Below are 15328 nucleotides of genomic sequence, written 5' to 3' on the forward strand. Positions count from 1 at the left end.
CGAAGGTGGTCTCTGACTTCCATATCATTGAAGAAATTGTCCTTCCTTCACTGTCCCCCTCCTTCACACCCTACGGAAGGGAGTTACATTATTGGACGTTGTCAGAGCTCTGATCATTATTTTGCAGCCTCCAGTCCCTTCCGGCATACGGAACCCCTTTTCGTCTTCCGGAGGGTTCTCGATAGGGATTGGCGGCCTCCAAGGTGGCGATTGCACGTTGGATTCGGTCTGCAAGTGCTGAAGCATACCGCGCCCGGAGCATGGTTTCGCCCTTAGGCGTCATGGCTCACTCCACCAAAGTGGTGGGCGCTTTCTTGGGCTCGGATCAATTGCTCTTCGGCTGCACAGTTGTGTAAGGCGGCTACTTGGTCCCACGGTTCCTGTGTCCCCCAATGAATATGGGCGAGAAAAGGAGATTTTTGTTTAACTTGTCAGTAAAATCTCTTTCTCGCTCTTCATTGGGGGGAAGCACCCACCCACTATTGTTGTTCGACCACGGTTGTGGCAGTTGCTGGTTAGAACCCCGTTGGGTCCTTTGACATGGTTGGTGTTCCACGTGTTTTTCTTTGGTTGGCTTGCTTCTCCTACTGCTTGTACACAAACTGCAGCTCTCTCTCCAGGCTGAAGGGGGTATAGCTGCCAGGGGAGGAGCTAACAGTTATTATTATTATTATTATTATTAATTTTTTTTTTTGTTTGCTGTTCACTATGTGGTAAAACTGACTTGTACTTTTTCATTCTCCATGCCAGTACGGATCCAGTGATACCACTTTTATGTGTAGTTTTTCTTGCGTTTTAATTAAAAAATAACTTTTTTTTACAGATTTGTGTACGGAGATGTATGGGGACTAATTTTTTTTCTAAACAATCTGTAGTTTTTGATAATACCACTTTGGAGTGTTTGACTTTTTGATCACTTTTTATGCAATTATTTTTAATTTTTTTGGTAGATAAAGTGATGAAAAAAATAAATTTTTATATTTTTTTCCGTTACACCATTCACCGTATGGGATAACAACAATTTTTTTTATTTTTTATTTGGGGACTTAAATTTATATATAATTTTTAGATTTTATATTTTTCAAAACTTTTTTTTAGGTCCCCAAGTGGACCACAACTTGCAATCATCAAGAATATTGGAAATTGCTCTGTTATTCTGTACTGAAATCACTATATCCCAGTTCAGTGTTTCTACCTGCTGGCCTGAACTGGCATATACTAATAATGAACAGAGTGCTTTCCGCAATATCCGCCAGGGGGAAAGTGTGCCTGAAATCCAATTACAGGCATCCTCATTTGCCGCAGAGGATGCCGATAAGAAGCCCGGAAACTCGAGCTTCTGGGTTTTTCACCGGCATTCTTGCGAAGCACGGTCATTAGCCACTGGTCTCTGCTGTTTTAAACAGCGGAGACCCGCCGGCCTTGACGCACGCGCAAGTGTTTTTACTTTGTTCCAGCGCCGTACATGTACAGCACTGATAGTGAAGGGGTTAATGCAAGGCACTTACTTTTACTTTATGTATTGTGATTGTCCATATTGCCTCCTTTGCTGGTTTCATTCATTTTTCCATCACATTATACACTACTTGTTTCCAGGGTTACGACCACCCTGTAATCCAGCAGTGGTGGTCGTGCTTGCACACTATAGAAAAAAAGCACCAGCCTATGTTAGCTCCTACACTGATGGATTGCAGGGTGGTCATAACCATGGAAATGAGCAGTGTATAATGTAATGGAAAAGAGAATCAAGCCAGCAAAGGAAGCAATATGGATAAATACAATACATTAGTAAGTGGCTTGTATTAACTTTCCCTACATGATAAATGCCACTTACTAAAGTGAGAGCACCCTGTTAAGGGTTGTATATTTACACGTGCATCTCAGTTTATTTATTTCAGTAATTCAATTGAAAAAGTGAAACTCATATATACTATAGATTCATTACACACATGGTGATCTATTTCAAGCATTTCTTTCTTTTAATGTTGATGATTATGGCTTCCAGCTAATGAAAATCCAAAAGTCAGTATCTCAAAAAATTAGAATATTGTGAAAAAGTTTGTAGACGCATGGTGTCACGCTAATTAACACAAAACACCTGCAATGGTTTCCTAAGCATATAAATGGTCCCTCCGTCTGGTTGAGTAGGCTGTACAATCATGAGGAAGACTGCTGACTTGACAGTTGTCCAGCAGACCGTCATTAACACCCATTCACACAAGGTGTCGGGAATCATCCTGTTAGGTCTGTTTTAGTTCAGATTGTCTTGCCCTCAAGTTCTCCCTCAGTTAAGATGGTGGATTGTGTCTCAGCTGGGTGCCATCTTGCTTCCTGTTTCACATTTAAACCTCTCAAGCCTGTTACTAATTGCTTAAAGGGGTTCTGCACTTTCATTTAACTGATGATCTATCCTCTGGATAGATCATCAGCTTCTGATCGGCGGGGGTCCGACACCCGGGACCCCCGCCAATCAGCTGTTTGAGAAGGCAGCGGCACTCCAGCCGCCGGCCCACTGACGTCGCGACTAGTATCTACTAGCGTGGGCGCGGCTAAGCTCTGTTCACTTGAATGGAGCTTAGCCGCACCCACGCTAGTTGATACTAGTCAGTGGGCCGGCGGCCCGACGGTAAACCGTGAGAAGGCCGCGGCGCTGCTGGAGCGCCGCTGCCTTCCCAAACCGCTGATCGGCGGGGGGCTTGGGTGTCGGGGCCCCGCCCATCATAAGCTGATCTATCCAGAGGATAGATCATCAGTTAAATGAAAGTGCAGAACCCCTTTAAGTTTTGTGTTTAACTTCTGTTTGTGCAGTCGTCTTGCTTGGAACTAGCTCTCTGGTTTGTTCCTCCTCCTTGCTGTTTACCCTGCTACTCTGTGACATCCTGCTACCTCCTGTTGCCGACCCGGATTGCCTGACTACGTTCCTGTGCCGCCTGCCCTGACCCATTGCTCGTCTGACCTGGCTCTGCTTCATCCTTCAGTCCTGCAACCTCCTGTTCAAGACTCCAGTGCTTCCTGTGCACAGGCCTTGTCCCTGCCGTTGGATTCCAGCAGTATTCCACTAGTATCGTGACACAAGGAGAGTAAGGTTACGTTCACGTCTCTGGTTTGAATTCCAGCAGGCTGTTTCTCTGGAGCCAGCACTGCTGGATGTGGACGGAATTTCCCCCGGCCTCATTAAGTATAATGGGGTTCGCCGGAGATCCATACGCATTCCAGCAGACAGCCGGAGACCCAGCTGGACACAAACCACTGCATGCTGCAGTTTGTATCCGGCCAATCCTCCGCTCTTCCGCCGGAGGTGTGAAAGTAGCCTAAGCTATAAAAGGGTCATTGCTAACGAAGCTGGCTGTTCATAGAGCGCTGTATCCAAGCATATTAATGGAAAGCTGAATGGAAGGAAAAAGTGTGGTAGAAAAAGGTGCACAAGCAACAGAGATGATAGCAACTTTGTAAGGACTGTTAAGAAAGGGCATTCATGAATTTGGGAGAGATTTACAAGGAGTGGACTGTGGCTGGAGACAATGCTTCAAGAGCCACCACACACAACATATCCAGGACATTGACTACAACTCACATTTCTTGTGTCAAGCCACTCATGACTTTTAAACAACATCACAAGCATCTTACGTGGGCTATGGAGAAAAGGGACTGGACCGTGGCCTAGTGGTCCAAAGTTCTGTTTTCCGATTAAAGTAAATTTTACATTTCATTTAGAAATCAAGGTCCCAGAGTGGAGAGGAACACTATCCTAGTTGCTTGAGTTGGGTTATTGCGATACCAAAATTTGGATTCGATTTCGATACCATAAAAAAAGTATTGCGATACTCGATGCCATTCGATACCACGCGAAAAAAATAAAACCCCAAAAAAGCAGCGTGCATTCCGCATTTTATTGAACGTCTGGCCCATAAACGAACAGTCCGATCCTATTTTTTGGGGGTGACAATGTGACAAAAAAATAGCGAATCGCGTGTTTTTATTTTTATTTTTTTATTTTAATAGTTCTCACTATTTTGGGCGTGGCGGTATGTAATATGTTTATTGTTTATATATTTTATATGTAAAATTGGGAAACGTAATATTTTGGTGTTTGTTTATTTTTAAACTTTTTTTATTTTTTTTATTTAATGACTATTAGCCCCCTTAGGCGCTAGAACCTGGGATCTTTTCATCCCTTGACTTATTCACCCATGTAGAGCTCTATGAGGGTGAATAGGACTTCACACTCTCCCTGCTGCCCTGTGCAAAGTACACACAGCAGCAGGGAGATTACCATGGCAGCCAGGACGCTACTGAAGACCGATCGGAGCCCCAGGATTACACTGCTGAGGCTCCGATCAGAAACTGCCACTGCACCACCAATGAAGAGACTGGGAGGGGACCCTGTGGCCACTGCCACCAATGATTATAATACTGCGCCACCAATGTTTTTAGTACTGGAGGAAGTGGGGGGGGGAGGTGTGATCCACGGCAGTTAGGGGTTAACTGCCGCGGATCGCAGCGCCCTGTCATAGAGGTCGGGTGCCTGCTATGTGAGTCTGCCGCCGGCACCCACCACCTATATTTGTATTAATGGGTGAGTTGGTGGCGCAGTGGCCACAGCTCTCTCTCTCTGTCTCTGTCTCTCTCTCTCTGTCTCTCTCTCTCTCTCTGTCTCTCTTTCTCTCTCTCTCTCTCTCTCTCTGTCTCTCTCTCTCTCTGTCTCTCTCTCTCTCTGTCTCTCTCTCTCTGTCTCTCTCTCTCTCTGTCTCTCTCTCTCTGTCTCTCTCTCTCTCTCTGTCTCTCTCTCTCTCTCTCTGTCTCTCTCTCTCTCTGTCTCTCTCTCTCTGTCTCTCTCTCTCTCTCTCTCTCTGTCTCTCTCTCTCTCTCTCTCTGTCTCTCTTTCTCTCTCTCTCTCTCTCTCTCTGTCTCTCTCTCTCTCTGTCTCTCTCTCTCTCTGTCTCTCTCTCTCTCTGTCTCTCTCTCTCTGTCTCTCTCTCTCTCTGTCTCTCTCTCTCTGTCTCTCTCTCTCTCTCTGTCTCTCTCTCTCTCTCTCTCTGTCTCTCTCTCTCTCTGTCTCTCTCTCTCTGTCTCTCTCTCTCTCTCTCTCTCTGTCTCTCTCTCTCTCTCTCTCTCTCTCTCTCTGTCTCTCTCTCTCTCTCTCTCTGTCTCTCTCTGTCTCTCTCTGTCTCTCTCTGTCTCTCTCTGTCTCTCTGTGTCTCTCTGTCTCTCTCTCTCTGTCTCTCTCTCTCTGTCTCTCTCTCTCTCTGTCTCTCTCTCTCTCTGTCTCTCTCTCTCTCTGTCTCTCTCTCTCTCTGTCTCTCTCTCTCTCTCTCTCTCTCTCTCTCTCTCTCTCTCTCTCTGTGTCTCTCTCTGTCTCTCTCTCTCTCTCTCTCTCTCTCTCTCTCTCTCTCTCTCTCTCTCCTTATTGGCAGCAGCGGCACAGGGGGGAGGGAGAGACTCCTTATCCCCTGTGCTGCTCAGGAGAACATGGCGCGCGCTGAGAGCAGTAGCGCAGCCTAGTATGGGTAAATGCCATCCCGGTATCAAATCGATACCGGTACAAAAGTATCGACAATTTGATACCCGCTACAACCCTACTTGAGATCCACTGTGAAGTTTTCAGTCCGTGATGGTTCGGGGAGCAATGTCCTCTGCTGACAAGCTTTATAGAAATAATGATTTCATTACCAATACCTTAGTATCACTGTGCTTGATTGGCCAGCAAACTCGCCAGACCTAAACCTATCTATGTGCTATTGTCAAGAGGAAGATGAGACACCAGACCCAACATGGCAGACCAGCTGAATGCCTCTACCAAAGCAACCTGGGCTTCCACAACACCTCAGCAGTGCCACGGGCTGATCTCCTCCATGCCATGCCACGCCACATACACTGTACATCCTTTTCAGTAGGCCAACATTTCTGTATTAAAAATCATTCTTTTAATTGCTCTTATGTAATGTAACTTTCTGAGATACTGACTTGAGTTTTTTCATTAGATCACTCTGTGTGTAATGAATCCGTATAATAAATAAATAAACTTTTTGATGATATTCTAATCTATTGAGATGCACCAGTAAGTAAAGCTTCATCTCTGTATAAATAAAAATGTCTAGAACTTTCTGATCAGCAAGTTCTCTTTGCTGTCACTGAATGAGAACTCTCCTGTTCAGAGACGGCAAACCTTGTATATCGCTGAGCCAGGCCGTGTGGTGTACAGAACATGTTGGCATTATGCTACGTACTGGTACTAGTGGATGTCATTTTAAGAGATCTGCCAAAAAATCGGCAGCATAACTTGACGTGCGGTGTTGATTTAAAATCTGCAGCCAGTCAGCTGATGCAAAAAATCCACATTTGAGATTTCGCTGCAGATTTTACTGCGGATTTCCACCATATGTGTCCATAATCTTCTGGAGGAAATTGTGTGTCAAGAGGCTGGGCCTACATAGCCATGGCACTACTGGCTGCAGTGCACTTATGAAAAGGCCATACAGTCCATGCTGTGGCACAAGAAAAGCATGCTGCGAGTTTACGCTCGCCTGATCTCCTTTTATGAAGTCCTCTGCTGTCCATCTGTGGCCTATGTAAATAGCGCAGCGCTGTGGCTGCCCCATCCACGAGGCACTAAATGGCTTACTCGCGTGACCGCTTTATTTGCCATCCATGGCTGCATCTTCTACCGAGGCACTGGACGTAGCTGAACTGGTAAAGTGCCTGGACAGGGCAGCCATGGCACTGTGCTGTTTACATAGGCCACAGACGGGCAGGATAGGGCTTGGTAACAGGCGCTCAGGTGAGGTAAAGGCATGCTGTGAATTAATTGTGCCACAGCATGAACTATATGGCCGTTTTAGAAATTTGCTTCAGAAGTGGTCAACCTCTTTAATATTTCTCTTAACTATTTGGCTTTTATCTCTTTAGCCTTTTTCTCTACTATATTGATTCTTGTGGTTTTATACATAAATTCTGTATGTGTGCTTTGTTTTAGAACAAGTGAATGAGTTGGTTGCACTTATACCATATAGCGACCAAAGGCTGCAGCCCCAGAGGACGTAAGTGTTACGTGCATGCTGTCTATTAAAATAAAAATAAATGATTGATTAATAAACATGCATGTTTCCAATGGAAATCATACAATTTAATAGTGTGAAGAAGGGGTAAAATGGACTGAAAGCAGAGGTCTCACTACATTTTTTTTTTTATTTTTTTTTGGAAGAATAAAAATACTTTTGCTTTTTTGAGGAGTATTTGTAGCCAAGGAGGAATGTAAAATAACATGCTGGGTCATAACAGTTTTTTTCTGTCTTAGACTGGGCCTAGGGCACAATCTAATAGACACACCATCATGGCAGAGCAACTCGCCAACATTGTGTTCAGGAGGTGAGCAATGGTGACAGAGGAGTCCTTCTCCCTCTGTCTAACTGCCTAGGAGCTGTGGTCGATATTGACCACAGCATCTGGCGGTTAAAGGGGTTATTCAACAACTCCAAAGAGTGGCCTACCTGCGATGATGATCATGCTTACTTGGTCCTAGCCGCTGGGTTCGGGCGCTATCACTCCCTTGTTGGCTCTTCATCTCCCTGATGCAGTGATATCAACATCCTGTTGTTGTGGGCACAAGTGACCGCTGCAGCCAATCACTGGCCACAACGTTGACCTGCTTTCCTAGCATCACATGGCCATTTGTAGTGACAAACAAAATCTTGAATGTTGATTTCAGCGCACCAGGGAGCTGAATAGCCAGCCGGGCCGGAGTGATAGAGACAAACCCAGCAGTCAGGACTAGGAAAGTATGATCACCACCGTAGGTTGACCACTCTGTGAGGTCTGATATAATGTTGAATAACCCCTCTGAGTGGTCAGGATCGACATTCTCCTCTGATCCTAGTTGTTCCAGCGAAAGCTTCAGCCAGTGATCTAGAGCGGTTTATCAGCTCAGCCTGTGTGGGGTCCATTCAGTACCTGCTCCTGACGCCAGGGTTGAGGGTGCACATTTGGGTTGTTTCGGGTATCGAATTTTCGATACACAATCAATACTCTTCTCTGGTATTGACCTCGATACCGGTATTTGCCTTTTTTCGATACTAGGCATCGCTATAGCGCAGTCTAGTATCAGAGAACATGGAGCGCTCTGCTCTCAGCGCGCTCCGTGTTCATCTTAGCAGCACAGGGGAGAAGGAAGCAGTCTCTCACTCCCCCAGTGCCGCCGCTACCACCAATGAGGAGAGAGGGGCGGGTGCACTGCGCCACTAATGAAAGTAAACGTTTAATACAAATCCAGGAGGCAGGTGCTGGCGAGGAGCTGCGATCAGCGGCAGTTAACCCCTCAGGTGCCGCACCCGCCTCCTGTATTAAATGGTAATTATCATTGGTGGCGCAGTGCGCCCTCCTCCCCAGTATTAAAATCATTGGTGGTTCAGTGCGCCCCATCCCCTCAACCCCCCAGTATTAAAATCATTGGTGCAGTGCGCCCCCTCAACCCCCCAGTATTAAAATTGTTGGTGGCGCAGTGCCCCCCTTCCCCTCAACCCCACCAGTATTAAAATCATTGGTGGCAGTGGCCACAGGGTCCCCTCTCCTCCTCATTGGTGGCAGTGGCAGTTCTGATCGGAGCCCCAGCAGCGTAATCCTGGGGCTCTGGTTGGTTACCATGGCAGCCCGGATGCTACTGAAGCCCTGGCTGCCATGGTAAGCTCCCTGCTGCTGTGTGCACAGGACAGCAGGGAAAGTGTGAAGTCCTATTCACCCCAATAGAGCTCTACAGGGAGTGCAGAATTATTAGGCAAGTTGTATTTTTGAGGATTAATTTTATTATTGAACAACAACCATGTTCTCAATGAACCCAAAAAACTCATTAATATCAAAGCTGAATATTTTTGGAAGTATTTTTTAGTTTGTTTTTAGTTTTAGCTATTTTAGGGGGATATCTGTGTGTGCAGGTGACTATTACTGTGCATAATTATTAGGCAACTTAACAAAAAACAAATATATACCCATTTCAATTATTTATTTTTACCAGTGAAACCAATATAACATCTCAACATTCACAAATATACATTTCTGACATTCAAAAACAAAACAAAAACAAATCAGTGACCAATATAGCCACCTTTCTTTGCAAGGACACTCAAAAGCCTGCCATCCATGGATTCTGTCAGTGTTTTGATCTGTTCACCATCAACATTGCGTGCAGCAGCAACCACAGCCTCCCAGACACTGTTCAGAGAGGTGTACTGTTTTTCCTCCTTGTAAATCTCACATTTGATGATGGACCACAGGTTCTCAATGGGGTTCAGATCAGGTGAACAAGGAGGCCATGTCATTAGATTTTCTTCTTTCATACCCTTTCTTGCCAGCCACGCTGTGGAGTACTTGGACGCCTGTGATGGAGCATTGTCCTGCATGAAAATCATGTTTTTCTTGAAGGATGCAGACTTCTTCCTGTACCACTGCTTGAAGAAGGTGTCTTCCAGAAACTGGCAGTAGGACTGGGAGTTGAGCTTGACTCCATCCTCAACCCGAAAAGGCCCCACAAGCTCATCTTTGATGATACCAGCCCAAACCAGTACTCCACCTCCACCTTGCTGGCGTCTGAGTCGGACTGGAGCTCTCTGCCCTTTACCAATCCAGCCACGGGCCCATCCATCTGGCCCATCAAGACTCACTCTCATTTCATCAGTCCATAAAACCTTAGAAAAATCAGTCTTGAGATATTTCTTGGCCCAGTCTTGACGTTTCAGCTTGTGTGTCTTGTTCAGTGGTGGTCGTCTTTCAGCCTTTCTTACCTTGGCCATGTCTCTGAGTATTGCACACCTTGTGCTTTTGGGCACTCCAGTGATGTTGCAGCTCTGAAATATGGCCAAACTGGTGGCAAGTGGCATCTTGGCAGCTGCATGCTTGACTTTTCTCAGTTCATGGGCAGTTATTTTGCGCCTTGGTTTTTCCACACGCTTCTTGCGACCCTGTTGACTATTTTGAATGAAACGCTTGATTGTTCGATGATCACGCTTCAGAAGCTTTGCAATTTTAAGAGTGCTGCATCCCTCTGCAAGATATCTCACTATTTTTGACTTTTCTGAGCCTGTCAAGTCCTTCTTTTGACCCATTTTGCCAAAGGAAAGGAAGTTGCCTAATAATTATGCACACCTAATATAGGGTGTTGATGTCATTAGACCACACCCCTTCTCATTACAGAGATGCACATCACCTAATATGCTTAATTGGTAGTAGGCTTTCGAGCCTATACAGCTTGGAGTAAGACAACATGCATAAAGAGGATGATGTGGTCAAAATACTCATTTGCCTAATAATTCTGCACGCAGTGTATTAGGGTGAGTAGGACAAGGGATTAAACGATCCCAGGTAAAGGGGGGGAATAGTTATTAAATAAAAAGTAAAAAATATTAGGTATAAATCACCATTTTATTAATTTTACATATAAAATATATAAACAATAAATAAATAAACATATTACACATCGCCATGTCCGAAAAGTCCAAACTATTAAAATATTTTACAAAATCCTATGCGGTGAACGCCGTAACAGAAAAAAATAAAATAAAAACTGTGCGATTTTAGTCACCTTGTCCCCCAAAAAAATAGGATCGGACTGTTCTATTTCGGGCCGGACGTTCCATAAAATGTGAAATGCACGCGGCTTTTTTTTTTTTTTTTTTTTTCGCGTGGTATCGAGTATTACAGTACTTTTTTTATGGTATCGAAACCGAATCATAATTTTGGTATCGAAACAACCCTAGTGCACATTACAGGTATTGAACAGACAAAAATATGTCTTATATGTAGAAATACAAATAAGACTCTCTGCAAAGCGTAAAATTGCTTGTATAGATTGTAAATCCATAATGGAATATGTAGGTAATCGATCAAGTCAAATGAATGTCTGTATGTGAAGTGAGTGTGTAAAAGTTAGAGTCTCTGTCACCCAGATCAAGTCTACCCTACCAGGCATATAGCTTGGTAGGGCCAACGATGGAGACAAAAAACATACCTTTATTTCTCATATCAGCGGTCCGGTTAGGCAGAAAAAGCAACTTTTAAAAATATGCTAATGAGGAATTTGAGCACTCTGAAGCGGGCTTATGCCTTTTCGAGCATTGCTTCTGCGACGCCCCTGTTCATTGCTAATGCTGGCCTTCTGCACCTAATCATGCCCCCATGTCCTTTGATTGACAGCGCTAGACCCATTGGTCTAGCGCTGAGATCCTGCGCCTGCACACTTGCTTCCTGGATATTTTCCGTTCTCCCAGGCTTGTGTGTGTCTAGTGCACACGCGCCGTCACACACAGTCCTGGAAGAACAGAAAATATATGCGCAAGTGCACAGGCGTGGGATCTCAATCAAAAGACCATGGGGGTGTGATTAGGTGCAGAAGGCCAGCATTTAGCGTCGCAGAAGCAGTGCTTGGAAGGCATAAGCCTGCCTCCGAGTGCTCGAATTCCTCATTAGCATATTTTTAAAAGTTGCTTTTTCTGCCTAACCGGACCCCTGACATGAGAAATAAAGGTATGTTTTTTGTCTCCATCGTCGGCCCTACCAGGCATATAGACTTGATCTGGGTGACAGAGCTTATTTAACTTGTCAATGAAAGCTTTCACATAATTAATTCCTCCAACTTGCATAGTTCAGACAGCTCCCTAGTGCTGTCAGAAAAGCCTTTAATACTTAAAGTACTGTACATGGAGAGGAGTTACTGCGAAATTGTTCACCACCATCAGACCTTTGTCCTGGTTGGTGGAATAAATAGGGCAGCTACAAAATTAGGCTTTGCCCAAAGGGGTATCCACTTCCAACAATGAAAGTACCATATTTTTCACCTTATAAGATGCAAGTTTTAGAAGAGGAAAATAAGAACAGTATTTTTCAGCAGACCTTAGATCAGACCCAATGTTAATTATGTCCCAGCTCAGAGCCCCAAAAAAAAAACTCTGCTCAGACCCCCAATGTTAATTAGACCTAGATCAAGCTCTCTTCCTGCCATGCTGTGCTGTCACCCGACGTGGCACAGAGTGCACCTATGTCCTCACACTGTGCGCAGGTCACAGGACAGTGTGCGTAGCCTGCAGGAGAAAACTAGGGAGCGGTGAGTACAGAGCCAGCACAGGGAGTGCTATATTCAGCTATAATGGATGCGCTTATTAGTATTCACACCATAAGATGCACTGACATTTTCCCCCCCCCACTTTTGGTGGAAAAAAGTGCGTTTTGTAGGAAACTGTGATAACTGTACTGTGACTGTAATTGGCGCTGAATCCAGAGCAAATCCCAACAGTATCCTCTAGAAATGAAGGCCACCATTCATGGAATCTTGAAAGATACACAGAGTATAGTAAAAAAGTGGCATAACTTTTTTAATTTCAAAGCATAAGCTATATTTGTTAAAAGCAGAATCCTCCTTTAACTCCTCCAGTGGTTATTGTAAAATTTTGAAATCTTAGTGCGCAATTTTATTTATTTATTTATTTTTACAGGAAATGTTACGTTGTCCTCTCCGTTCTGCTGTGCCTCTTAATCTGTGGTTTGGTGGTGTTTTTTCTATTTCCACGCACTGTTCTTGTCCAGGATGGTGGCATACGAATGGTACAAGTGTGGTTTGATAAGGAGAATGACATTGTGAACCTTGCAATGACGGTATGTACACAGTTAAAAAATGGTTATCTAGTTTGATAATATAAATGATGGTTGCATCAATATTTTTTTTATTACCCCAGTTGTTATGATTCGGATTTCTTGGTTTTATTTGTGCTGTTTGAGGACCCCATCAAGTAGGTCAAATTTCACTTTGCATTCCTTTTATTTATTGGCGGAATCTACCCATTCGATTTCTTCAAGGCATGGTAGAATATTAACGATACAACCTCCTATAGGGGTTTCTTTCTTCGTCCTGGGGATGCAGAATCAGTGGGTTCCTCAGATCTGCATTCTGTGTAGTGAAGCAGAGCACTGGTGGCACCATAGAGAGTGCAGAGGATCGGAGGAACACTCTTATTCCTTGCCTATGTATATAAGACTGGGGTTCATAGATGTGACGTCACAGGTAGTAATAGGGAATATAGTGGAAAGGGTCATGTGACTGGATTCTGGATTGGACGATAGCTGCAATCCAAGTAAAGAAAGTGAGATATTGTCGCACATTACAATATATGATGGTTGATGTGGAAAGCCCATTTTAATATATATATAGACCAAACATACCAATATGTAGTATTGGTACTAGCAATATAGCTAGTATCTTTTTTTTTTTTTTTTTCTCTAGGGTAAGAGTTGCAAGAAATATTTCTAAATTTTTCTTTTAATAATTTAAAGGGATTGTCCCATGACAACAACTTAACCCTTCTCCACAGGAAGGGGGATAAGCATCTGATCGGCAGGGATCAAAATGGTGGGGCCCCCGCCAATTATTCCCCTTTTTTAAATGGAGTGGCAAGCAACACGGGTCCCTGTTCTGTGATCGGACATTTATCCCCCTATCCATATGTGACAACCCCTTTAATTACTTCAACTAAAATATTTTTTAGTAAAGTTCAATCTTCTTACTCTTATGAGTATAGCGATACTTTATACGTTTACTTTGTACAATGTACCGGTAGTTATTTCATATAACGGCCAAGAACAAAGGAAGCTTCCTGCATTCAGGTCACTTACAACACTGTTTAGTGGTTTTTAATGGTTTCTCCTGGCTTGCTTTCAAAAATGGCTTTCTTCATGCCACTCTTTCAGAAAGGCCAGATTTGTGGAGCACACAACTAATAGTTGTCCTGTGAACAGATTCTTCAACCTGGAGGAGCTGTGGATTTTTGCAGCTCCTCCAGAGTAAACATGGGACTCTTGGCTACTTTTCTAATTAATGTTCTTCTTGCCTGGGCTGTCGGTTTAGGTGGACGACCATGTCTTGGTAGGTTTGCAGTTGTGCCATACTTCTTCTTTTTTCAGAGGATGGATTAAACAGTGCTCTGTGAGATGTTTAGAGCTTGGGATATTCCCGCTTTACACTTCTCCACAGCTTTATCCCTGACCTGTCTGGTGTTCTCTAATAAGTCTTTGAGGCCTTCACAGAACATCTGTAGTCATATTGTGAATAAAGTACATACAGGTGGACTCTATTTACTGAGTAGGTGACTTCTGAAGGCAATTGGTCACAATGGATTTTATTTAAGGGTGCAAGGGGCTGCATCCAAATGCACGCCACACTTTTCAGATTTTTATTTATAAAATTTTTTGAAAACCATATATGGATTTCACTTCACACATACTTGCCACTTTGTGTTGGTCTATCATATATACTGTATTTTTCACCCCATAAGACGCACTTTTTCTCCCCCCAAAATGGGGGGAAAATGCCCCTGCGTCTTATGGGGCGAATGCTTGCAGTTTTACATCGCAAGCTGCGATGTACGAGCGAGCGGGGACTCGGGGAGGGACTGGGAGGAGGAGCTGGGGGCCGGCAATAGCGGCGGGGCGGTGCAGTCAGTGTACTATAGCCCCGCCGCTCCGGTATACTAATATAAGATGTCTTATTCAATTAATAGTTATTAAACATGCCCCCTCACTCCTAATAGTACCTTACATCCTAACCGCTTCATTAGAATGCAGGCAGGCCGGGCGGGCGGCAGCGTAACTCCCTAATGTCACTTGCCTGCGCCGCCTACTTTATGAATGAAGCAGGCAGCGCAGGCAAGTGACGTCAGTGAGTGACGCGCCAGCCGTCCTGCCTGCCTGCCGGCATTGTACTGAAGTGGTTAGGATGTAAGTTACTATTAGGAGTGAGGGGGCATGTTTAATAACTATTAATTGAATAAGACATCTTATATTTGTATACTGGAGAGGGGGGGGGGGGGGATCTGTGGATGACATTTTTATGGGGGACATCTGTGGATAGCACAGTTATGGGCTGGGGGGTCTGTGGATGGCACAGTTATGGGCTGGGGGGGTCTGTGGATGGCACATATATAACAGTGCCATTCACAGATCCCCCCCTGTAACAGTGCAAACCACAGATTCCCCCCCCCCCATAACAGTGTCCGTCACAGATCCCCCCCCCCCCCATAACAGTGTCCGTCATCCACAGATTCCCCCCCATAACAGTGTCCGTCATCCACAGATTCCCCCCCATAACAGTGTCCGTCATCCACAGATTCCCCCCATAACAGTGTCTGTCATCCACAGATCCCCCCCCATAAGTGTCCGTCATCCACAGATCCCCCCATAACAGTGTCATCCACAGACCACCATTAGTTCCAAACCCACCAAACACACAGCACACCTTTTGGTTAAAAATATATTTTTTCTTATTTTCCTCCCCAAAAACCTAGGTGCGTCTTATGGC

At 44.5% G+C, this 15328-nt stretch overlaps 1 protein-coding gene across 1 annotated transcript in view; it reads left to right on the top strand.

Moving 5' to 3' along the window:
- The window catches only part of TMEM106C (transmembrane protein 106C), a 47084-nt gene that overhangs the window by 16041 nt on the left and 15715 nt on the right, over positions 1–15328 (top strand). Inside the window, exons 3-4 of the mRNA XM_040425884.1 lie at positions 6974–7037; positions 12474–12633. Of these exons, the coding sequence (XP_040281818.1) occupies positions 6974–7037; positions 12474–12633 (224 nt within the window). The remainder of the gene's footprint in view (positions 1–6973; positions 7038–12473; positions 12634–15328) is intronic.

The sequence above is a fragment of the Bufo bufo genome, chromosome 3 (genome assembly GCF_905171765.1).
Source record: "Bufo bufo chromosome 3, aBufBuf1.1, whole genome shotgun sequence".
Classification (NCBI taxonomy): domain Eukaryota; kingdom Metazoa; phylum Chordata; class Amphibia; order Anura; family Bufonidae; genus Bufo; species Bufo bufo.